Below are 10856 nucleotides of genomic sequence, written 5' to 3' on the forward strand. Positions count from 1 at the left end.
TCGCTTTATATAATTCGTATATAAAGGACTTATTTTACCATGATTCGTTTCCATAGCTCTTCTTGTCTTTTTTCACCTTAGGGCATCTACAGTGGCCCAACGCAAACGGATGTAATTAAAGTGACCGTTTGCCTCCAGCCAAAAATGAGTCTGCAACCCATCCTAGTTGTTTGTCCGCAGAGACGTAAACGCGGCCTAAATTTGCGCCGTGAATGCGTCAGCCCAGATACGGTGTGGACGTAGCGCGTGCCCATGCCCTATTGCCATGGCCCCTCTTGGCAGCAGGCGCGATGCCGCAATGCTTCGGCCTCTTCGCTTCTGCGCCTGCGCGTACCGCAACCTTATGCGCCCACCATCTATGGCGCGCTACATCTTCAGCGGCCGCGCCAGGTCTGGCAGGCGGCTAGTATTCTACGACGCCATCAATGGTACACGACTTGGATCGTCCTTAAAAGTGCACCGACAACATCCTGCCCTTATTCCCGGCCACGTTGGCTCCCAACACATCGATAGCCACATCGCTTCGCCGCCTCGCCATGGGGAAGAAGAAGAAGAACGACCACACGTCGTCCTTGTCGCCGGTGAAGAAGGAGGAGAAACCTCAGATCAGGGTGAAGGAGGAGAAACCTTTGTCGCCAACGTGTTCCACGAGATTCAGATGGCACCGGAGGAGGGCAGGCAAATCGAGTTGCCGGAAGAACTGAACTAGGAGGAGGCGACGAGGCTAGGCATCCTTATATCGAAACTGCCAAAGCCGATTCCCCGGTACGCCGTCGAGCACATGTCGATAGGCTTGTCGGAGGAAGACGCCTTCAGCTGGCGTTGAGGCCTTGGTGCCGCCTCCTCAACCCTCGTGGGACCCGTGGGCAGCAACGGCCGCTCCACCTCCACCACTGGCCGCACCGTCATTTGCTCCGCCGATTACCGATTGGCCATGGGTGATCCCAAACCTCGCCGACCTGTCCCAGGTGCCCAAGCGACAACATACGTAGGTTAGTTTTAGGGTTTTAGCAGGGCATGGTCTTTTTATACTTTCGTGTTTTTATTTTTCGCACTATGTAAATTGTTTTGTCAACGAATTTTTTTTGGAAAACAAATGTATCGGGCTCAAACAAACACTTCTATCTAGTGACTAAAATGCATCAAGGCGATGAAGATCCTTAATTTTTTTTTTTTTTGCTATAATAGAGACGTCCTTACCTTAACCACCACTACGAACAAAGCCGGGATCATTAACTGGAAACCCCGAAATTACCGCCCGGTATCGCTGTCACAGATAGATTCACCTCGCTTTTTTCCCCATCCTCGGGCCCACCGCCACGTACCACACACGCACGCACGCACACGAACCAAAGCGCTTTCTGCCGTCGGCTTGACTCCAACAAGGAAGACCTCCTCCCCTGCCTTCCCCACCACCCCAAAACCTCAATCCCCCACCCCCGATCGCCGCCGATCCCCGCCGCGCCGCGATGGACTCCGACGACGAGCTGCGGGGCGCCAGCGACTCGGAGATCGTCGCCGTCGGGGACTACTACTACATCAGCAGCGACACGGAGAGCAGCGCCGACGAGGAGGAATCTGACTGCGGCGGCGACGACTACGAGGTCGCCGATGAGATCGCCGACATGCGCGAGAAGGTAAGCGCCATCTTCCCGCTCCTCCGTCGTACTGTCTTCTTGCTAGTTAGTTCCACGATGCGAATGCGCGGAATCTCGGGGCGGGGCGGGCCGGCGGCCGCGTCCTGGATTGCCGGTTGCCCAATCGAGGGGGGAAGGGTCTTCTTGGGGTTCTTGCGGCCGAACGGTGGGGGCGGGTCTTGTTGGCGGCGGCGGCGGCGGCGTCCTGGGCCTGGAGTGTTTGTGCGAAATTGGGGGGACGAGCCTTCTTGCTGAGGAAGAAGTCTGTTGAGTGAATCGGTCTGTGGTTTTTTATGCTGCTCAGTTCTGGCGCAGGGGGCAAATGGGCGGGGATCCGAGCGCATGCTCTGTATCTTGTATTCTTGCTGTCGGTAGATGCTGTGAGATCAGGCGTGATGACGGGGTGCCTCTCCTCCAATGCGGTAGGTTGCTGCACGGTGTCGCGAGTTTTTTTCGCCGAGAAGCGGCTTATATTGTTGGGAATAAACGGATAATGTACAACGATTAGTTATTTCAGCCCGCGCTCTGTTGCAGCTCGATGTTTGCAATCTGTGTTAGGCGGTAGGCATTGTCGGGGCCTAGTGGTCCAAGCATGAGTCTTTAGGCTTCACCATGTTTGGAATGCTAGCTGCTAAGCACGGCGACTCATTGTTAGCGGTGTCACTACTTTCTACGAGCGTCGAGATCCTGCCAAAAATAGATATTGAACACCCATTGTTATTTTAGGCCACATTTTGTCGGAACCCGATATCTGTAACCTGTGCTACGTGGTCAGCGTTGTCCGGTCCTAGTGGCCCAAGGGCTAAGTCTTTATAGGATTCACGCTATTTTTTGGGATGCCAATTGCAAAGCATAGCGACTCGTTGCTAGCAGTGTCGCTACTTGACACGAGCGTAGAGAACCTGCCAAAAATACCATGACCCTATAAGCAGACACTCACCATGAAGCTTAGGAAATAAGATGTTTTTTTTTAGTCGTAGCTTCTTCTTCTTCACTCAATGTTACTAAACGGTGGATGGGTTTCGAGGTTCTGCAAGCAGCGTTATTGACTTATTGTTGATAGAATTATTCTGTTAAATCATGGGATGCCTGTGGATGGTTCTTTCCTCAATGTTCATTTGCTTTTCTTAGCTCTGAGAGTCACTCAAAGATAATGTGTTCTCGTTCACTACAAACAGAGATATGTCATCTTAACTGAAAGAGATATACATGAGCGGCAAGAAGAAGGCATAACACGGGTATCTTCAGTATTTTCAATTCCAAGAGAATCAGCATGCATCCTCCTTCGACAATACAAATGGTCAGTTCCTCTTCCTAAAATTATGTGACGTGCAAGCTTAAACTTATTGTAAGGAAGTTACATGTTCCAGTACATCTTATTTCCGATTGTGTTTCTAATTTTGTTGTAATGAACATGAAAAATTCATCTTGAGCAAATTTCTGAGTTTTACTAGATTTAGTGGACATAATATGTCTTAACAATTTTCTATGTAAATTGTGCTAAATGCATATAAGATTCTGTTTTTAATTGTTGCAAAGTTGGAAGACTTGTGAACTAAAAGGGTAGATTCTCTATCTTGATTTTGTTCAGGAATATTAGCAAGTTGAGTGACGAGTGGTTCGCAGATGAAGAACGTGTCCGTAAATCTGTTGGCTTGCCTGCAAATGGGGTTCTTCTTCCTGACAGCCAGATGGTACCTTTTCTATCAGCTCTGTCATATCTGGTTAAATGTGTGACTTAGCTGCATGTTTTGGTTCTGATGGTTCCTTTGGTTGCAGCTAACTTGTGGAATATGTTTTGAAGGATATTCCACAAGTGCACTGAGCTCTGCTAGTTGTGTTCACTACTATTGTCATGAATGTTGGGAAGGTCTCTCTCTCTCTCTCTCTCTCTCTCTCTCTCTCTCTCTCTCTCAGCATATCCAACTTGATTAATATTAGTAATATAAACCATAGATAAATGCATAAGGTTTAAAAGGCGGATTTTGGGCATGTTACCGATGTTAAATAAGACCACAAATGTCCATACCGATGTCTCATCTTGTGATGTTGGTACATGTAAGCAGACACGTGTTTGTGCATGGCACACTCATTTAGGCAGCCCGCTAAGCATTTTGCATGCGTGTAATATGCTATTTGTTTCGATGTAGTGGGAAGCATGGCTACAATTGTCACATTGTGGCATAGCCTACCTAACATAGGTAACAGGAGTCTAAGGATTGAAGTTCTACCTTCCAGTATTTACCCAAAAAATATATAAAAAAATCTCTACAAAGAGGCCTAACTAAGGACAGTCAGTTCAATTCAATATTTTTTAGCTTCATATGTTATGCTTGTCGACATAAATGCAAATGCTCTCTCGCCCACTTTTATATTCTGCGTCCTCCTTTTTTGTAGTGAACTATGGACTTTCTAGTGCTAAAATAGGTAATTATTGCAGGGTACATTAGTGCTTCAGTAAATGATGGCCCAGGATGTCTGGCTCTGCGGTGCCCTGAGCCATCTTGTAGTGCCATGGTTCTTGAAGAGACCATTAATAGATTGGCTAAAGATGAGGATAAAGTAAAGTACAAACAAATATTATTACGCTCGTACATTGAAGATAGCAAGAAGGTAATTCCCTGAACCAGCCCAGCACTTGTCTTGTTTGTGGGCAACTGGTTAATTTTAAGAGTTTCAAAGAGTTTATTTTATATCATTTGCATGCTATGGATTATTTTATTTATGATATTATGTTAATTATCAGATAAAATGGTGTCCAGCCCCTGATTGTACCTGTGCAGTGGAGTTTCTTGGTGACGGGAACTATGATGTCTCGTGCATGTGCAGATTCAGCTTCTGCTGGAATGTTGGTATTTTATTTTGGTTTAAGCTTTTACAGTATCTGGTTGTATCTATATTATTACTCCAGAATTTTGTTTTACAATGCCACCTTTCCTATTATATGCAGTGTACAGAGGAAACTCATCGACCAGTTAGCTGTGAGACTGTCTCAAAATGGATATTAAAGAACAGTGCAGAATCTGAGAATGTGAATTGGTTCGTTATAGCACATAGTTTCTTGTTTCCATAAGATATTTCAGTTAGTGCTACTGTTTTATTGGACGTCTTGATTCTTGAACCTACAAAAGTTTGTTGTCTCCTAGGTCCTAGTACTTGAAAACAAACATTTTAGTCTTTGGTTAAGTCACTTTGGTCCTGCTAGTCCAGGATGTAGAGGTTCACTCACGTGGTACTTTCACCCTTGCTTGGCACAACAGTGAAAGTGCTATGTGGGCAGTTAAAGGTCATCCAACCTTGTTACTGGTTAGAACATCTGGTGACTCGCTTAATGCAAGATGACAACTAAAACATGCAGTTTGTTAGTATTCAGAACCTGTGACACAGCAGTGGAAATTTGAAGACTGTACCTTGCACTTAAGTCTTCATTGTAATTGACCCATTCCATCTTTGATTATTCCTGGTGTGTAATACTTCGTATTTCTGCATACATAAGGAAACATTAAAACTATCTCTGAAGTGATTCATTTTCCAGGATAATAGCTAATTCAAAGCCCTGTCCTAAATGCAAAAAACCAATAGAGAAGAATCATGGGTGCATGCATATGACGTGCCGTCCTCCTTGCAGTTATCAGTTTTGCTGGTACGCCCCTGTCTCCTAAGCTTATTTGTTTGCATACTCTCTGTTTTGCTGCTGAGAAGTGGATATTTTGCTTTGAACTCATGTGATTTCTTTGGTCTGGTGTACTTGCATGATCACAGGTTGTGTCTAGGTCCATGGTCAGAACACGGAAGTACCACAGGTGGCAACAATGCTTGCAATCGCTATGAATCAGCAAAGCAGCAAGGCTTAGTATGTTTTCTTTTGGACATTATCCTTTTGTGTGTTGAGAAAGAATCACATTCTGTGGTTTTATCCAAAGGGCAGCTTGTTATTGCATGCTACTCAATTTTGTAGTTCCTTGACTCTGCATTTTGTTGTTGGTCTACCTTTTTATTTCATCTCATTTTCTTTACTTTTAGTTTGATGAAGCTGAAGCAAAGAGAGAACAGGCTAAAAACTCAATTATGAGATACACGCATTATTATGAGCGCTGGGTGTCCAACCAAAAGGTATGCTCTTCAGGATCCTGTCATCTCATTATCTGAAATCCCTTTTTCTTACGATATTCATCATTGTACGTTGTCCTGTTTTATTATAGACAAGTCCACATTTTCAACCCTGAACTCTAGCCAAGGTCTGACTGTACGAACCATTCACTTCACCTCCTCGTTTTTGGACCGTCTCAGACGCTACATTGGATCCTCATTATTAACTGAGTGCTAGTCAGCACTCAGCACTGGAGCACACATTCCATTTTAATACTTCCTATATTATTAGAGGGTTGACGACTTGGCATGTTACACTAACTGGTCGGATCGAGTTTAGGGTTGCACATTTGACATTTCCTTAATATTATAATTCAAACATGTGTGATGTGCCTAACTCCATAAAGTTGGCTGTTGTGGAGAGGTTTTGTTTCTCTGAAAACTGGCCTAAACAAGTGTTTGTTACAGTAATAATGTTAAGATAAGAATCTCAGGATATAATTTTATTTCTCTGCTTGAAACTATTAGTTCCGTCTCTCATGTCCTTACCAAATTGATTTTTCATTTCATCTAAACTCGTGATTATGCAGTCCTGTTAGTGATCGCAGTTTATTCTATATGTGTGTTTACTACAAAGCACAAATTGTTTGAACTGTGAAGTATGAGCATGAGTTTTTGTGTATGACGCCTTGGATTCTTACTTTTCGGGTCTTGCCTGTTGACAGTCGAGGCAGAAGGCACAAGCAGATCTGCAGAAGTTCGATATTAAAAATGTGAGTATTTAAAACCTTACATTGTGCCATGCTTCCCTTCCTCTTAAAATTATGTCAGAGCACAAGCCTGTTGTTGCTGTGTTCAATTAAATGGCAAATTTAACTGACAAGGGTGAACGATTGCCACTCTTGGGCTCCTGCAGTTCAAGTCTTGTTTTATTTCCATTTACACTCTTTATCAAGTTGTGGCTGACCTTTTATTCTCACTATAGCTTGCGGAGTTAAGTGATATCCTTGGAATACCAGAGTCCCAACTAAAGTTCATACCTGAAGCGTGGTCACAGGTTAAATTATATGTCATCTTATAATGGTCGTGAACTGGCTTTGTAATTTTGACAAGTACTTCATATTTCTGATGCACCTACCCTCTCATCCTTCACTGCGACAGATTGTAGATTGCAGACGAGTGCTACAATGGACATATGCTTATGGGTATTATCTCGAAGATAAAGTCAAGAATGAATTTTTTGTGTACCTCCAAGGTAGAATTATTTTAGCTTACAATTTAAGATTTATCGTGTGCTTGACACAGCCATAAAATCTGATATTATAGGCGAAGCTGAGTCTGGTTTGGAGCGCCTTCATAAATGTGCCGAGAAGGATATTCATGCAGTTTTACCTAATGCAAACAACCTTTCTCCTACATTAAAAGACTTCATCGAATTTCGCGTGAAACTTGTTGATCTAACAAGGTATTTCCAAGATGTCTTTGATCACTATACATTTGCAATTACATGCAGTATATGTTTGGACAAAATTACTAACTTTTGCTAATTTAGCCTTTCTTGCACTCTATTTGATCCTATCAAATTCCTTATTTAGCTGGTTTTTGGGCATTTTTTCCTTTTTGATTTGTGGTGATGATTTTGGGCTGATCAGTGCAAAGATCCTATCATGTGATGTAGAGTTATGCAGGTTGCAAAGCATTTTGAATTGGTGTTTAGGTCAATGTTGATGTTCCATACGCCTCTTTGTCACTTTTCATTTCACTGAAGTGCATGCATGATGCCATGTACCAACATCTTGTGACGGCTCAGGTAACTTTAAATTACAGTGGCTAACCTTTTTTTTTTTGTTACAGAGTAACCCGCACCTTCTTCGAGAACCTTGTTCGAGCACTGGAAGAAGGGTTGGAGGATGTGCATGGTGCGGACCAGTCGACTTCGAAGAAAAGATCGAGGAATAACACTGGTGCTAGCTGCAAGAAACCATCTGCCAAAAGCAAGTCTGGTAGGAATAAGGTGGCAAGACCATCCCGCTAGCATTCAGATGCGCTGCTCTTGCGCACTTAGTCAACCCAATTTTGCAGAAGTCTGCGATGGTTGGGGTTAGCAAATAGGAAGTTAGAGATTGATAGGGGAATTGCAGAGGCTCCTCACCAGAATTTGTATAGCGAGTCCTGATGCTTGTTAAGTCCACGCAGTATGCCATGAAGCAGAGCTTTCAGAGGTGTGCCGGTGTACAGGTAGCAAGGGACAAACAGCTGGGGGAGTCTGGCATTAGCTGTTGTGGTCTACAGTACTCGAATATCTTTTTCTTTTACGTGTCTAATGCAACAATACTATTACAGTACTATATATAGTCGCAAAAATAGTAGAAGGTTCATCTGGTTGATGTCAGCCGGTTTGACTGTTGTCGCGTTCACTGTTCGTGAGTGGATCCCCTCGGTGTGAAAATATGGTCAATGGAAAGTAACATTTTTCCTGTGCAAGCATCATTTTTCAAAATGCAATATCATTTTGCAATGTTTTTTTATTAAATCTGTTAAAACACGTAGCATTTAAAAAAAATGCAAGATCGTTTTGCAAATATTTATATTGAATCTGTGAAAAATTGTGAACTATAGCGAAAAATGTTGTAACCTCCGGACACAGCAATGCAGCAAAGAGACAATCCCGCGGTAGGTTAGTTTTTTTTTTCTTACAAAGAGACAATGTCTTCTTGGGCCACTCGCGATCAGGCATCCCTATTAGTTTACGGGCCAGAAACAGAAAGGCACGCAATTCTCCAATGGCTCCTAGCGCCCCTCGTTCCCCATGTCGGTGGAGTTTTGGAAGCGCTTGCTCAAACTGTTCTGGTAACCGCAGGCAGAAGTGCCATTTTCCGCTTGATGATGCGTGCTGTCGAGGAAGATGGAGCAATCTACTTCGTGCTCGCGTGACCCTGGTTCGTTTCGCTTCTGCGTGCGTGCATCTCTCTCTTCCCCGTGGTGCCCGTCTCCTTTTTGGAAGGAAACAGAAAGAAAGTTGCGATCCATTTCAATTTCATCCATGGAAGCAACAGTAGGCGAGTTCTTGGCACTGACGGCGGGTATTCATGATGATTTCTTCATGTGGCGTTGAAGCGAGGGCGCCGGATGTGACGGGGATGGAGCAGGTCTTGTCAGATCTGCAGGCGCTCAAGGGACTCTACGGGCTGCTTCACACGGGTAGGGATGGCACCCGCAGGGTATGGGTACAGGTAGAGCCATCCCATACCCGTACCCGTCACCTTCAATCGTATCCGTCACACGTATCCATACCCGTCAATGGGTATAAGTTTTTCCCATACCCATCACCCGGCAGTGTAAATGGATACCCGGGGGTAAAAATACCCGTGCTTACAACACATCAAATTAATCAAAAAATATGACATGAGATGAAGCGATCCTCAATGGGGGTCTAACCATCACTAACCTACCAATGATTGTGAGACCGATAAGCGTGAGGTTCATCCTAGCAAACATGAAGGCGTGATTAGGAGTAAAACTAAGTACTTTAGAATATTACAGCGGCTCACTTGTCAAATTTAGACGGGTAAATGGGTATGTGGATATGGGTTCTACGATCCCATACCCATACCCACTCTACCTGATGGGTACGATATTTTTCCATTTATAAACCCATGGGTAATATTTTGTCCCATACCCGTATTTCTATTGGGTTTTTACCCGTTGGGTACGCAGGTCATGGGTACCCATTGCCATCCCTACACACGGGCCAGCAGGCGAATGAGAATGTAAGGAAGTTTAGATTGCCTCATCTTTGAGATTTCTTCGACTTCTTTTGTTCATTCATGCACAGATCACAGAACTAGTTCATGGGAACTTCTCAGAAACCTTGCTGAATTTTTATCCTAAACAAGTATTTAGATGATGATAATCAGTTGATTACCGTGCATTTTAGGTCGTGAGTTTTTTTTTCGAGAGTAAGGGGGGGAGAGATTCCCACCGCTTGTTGCATTCCACTCGAAAGACCCGGGCAGGGCATGATCTTACAAACATACAAGTGAAGTTACAGGGGATACAGGGGATGAGAAGACAAAAATCAAAAGGATTACAAAGTGGCCACAAGTAAACTCCATGGAGTCAAACCTACAGAAACACCACTGAAGGCCGCCATAGAACCAAGATCGCCGACTCTAGTCTTTCATCAAGCCATCCGAATGTGGCTGTATGGTTGCCGCTCTTGCCGACGAACTCCACTCGCCCTTCAAGGGAAGGAAGCCTCAAAGGAGGGAAGACCATGAAAAGAGAACAAGGAGATCCAAAACCGAGGCAGCTGCCCTAGCAAGCACCCTCCACTCGCCCTCTAAGGGGAGGAAGCCTTAGAGGAGGGAGGCCCGCTGCGAGAGATCAAAGACAACCAAGGAGAGGGGCCAATAACTTGTTAACCCGGCTTCAGAATAGAGAGCTACTAGGCAAACACCACCGGGCACAAAGAACTCTGCATTGCATGAAGAAACCCGACCGCATCAAGCCAGTCGAGCCTGACTGTGTGGTTGCCGCTCTAGTCGATGGCGTCCACTCGCTCTTCGGGGGAAGGAAGCCCTGAAGAAGGGATGACCAAATCAAGAGAGTGAGGGGATTTGACCCATAGGATGTTGCTCGACAGGACGCCCTCCGCTCGCCCTATGTGGGGAGGAAGCCGCAAAGGAGGGGGGACACCACGCGAGAACGAAGGCACCCATGGAGAAGAAGCAAGAACTCACTAACCCGGCGTTGGAAGGGTGGAACATGAAAATTAGAGTACAACGAGAAAAGGGGCACCGAAGAGGTGAGCGACGCGAAGTAGGGAGGCCAACTTTGGACGACGGTGATACGGGCACCGCCTAGGAAGGAGAGAAGAGATGGCGACACGGGCGCCAAGGAAAACAGGGCATTCCCCACCATTGCCGAAAGAGAAAGGGTCCCATACGACGCCTGCAAGCAGGTGTGCGACGCCCACAGGCGCTGTCGTCGTCAAGCTTTCGCCAAGACCAGAAACCTTCAGGGGGCAGCGAGCGGACCTGCACAAGGGGCAGAACATGGGGATCACCACAGCCAAGACCAAACCTACACGAGAGGCAGGCCACAGCAGGGGCGGAGGAGGCCAAAGAT

General features: G+C 45.2%; 1 protein-coding gene across 1 annotated transcript; it reads left to right on the forward strand.

Moving 5' to 3' along the window:
* Positions 1–1341: 1341 nt before the first annotated feature.
* Positions 1342–8118, forward strand: LOC127302401 (probable E3 ubiquitin-protein ligase ARI7). Its single transcript, XM_051332850.2, has 15 exons — positions 1342–1637; positions 2816–2937; positions 3229–3331; positions 3417–3507; positions 4078–4250; positions 4384–4485; positions 4588–4676; positions 5173–5280; positions 5400–5490; positions 5661–5750; positions 6452–6499; positions 6712–6783; positions 6888–6981; positions 7053–7191; positions 7581–8118. Exons 1-15 carry the CDS (start codon positions 1470–1472, stop codon positions 7759–7761), a joined length of 1671 nt encoding a protein of 556 aa, XP_051188810.1. The 5' UTR covers positions 1342–1469; the 3' UTR covers positions 7762–8118.
* Positions 8119–10856: the final 2738 nt, after the last annotated feature.

The sequence above is a fragment of the Lolium perenne genome, chromosome 5 (genome assembly GCF_019359855.2).
Source record: "Lolium perenne isolate Kyuss_39 chromosome 5, Kyuss_2.0, whole genome shotgun sequence".
Classification (NCBI taxonomy): domain Eukaryota; kingdom Viridiplantae; phylum Streptophyta; class Magnoliopsida; order Poales; family Poaceae; genus Lolium; species Lolium perenne.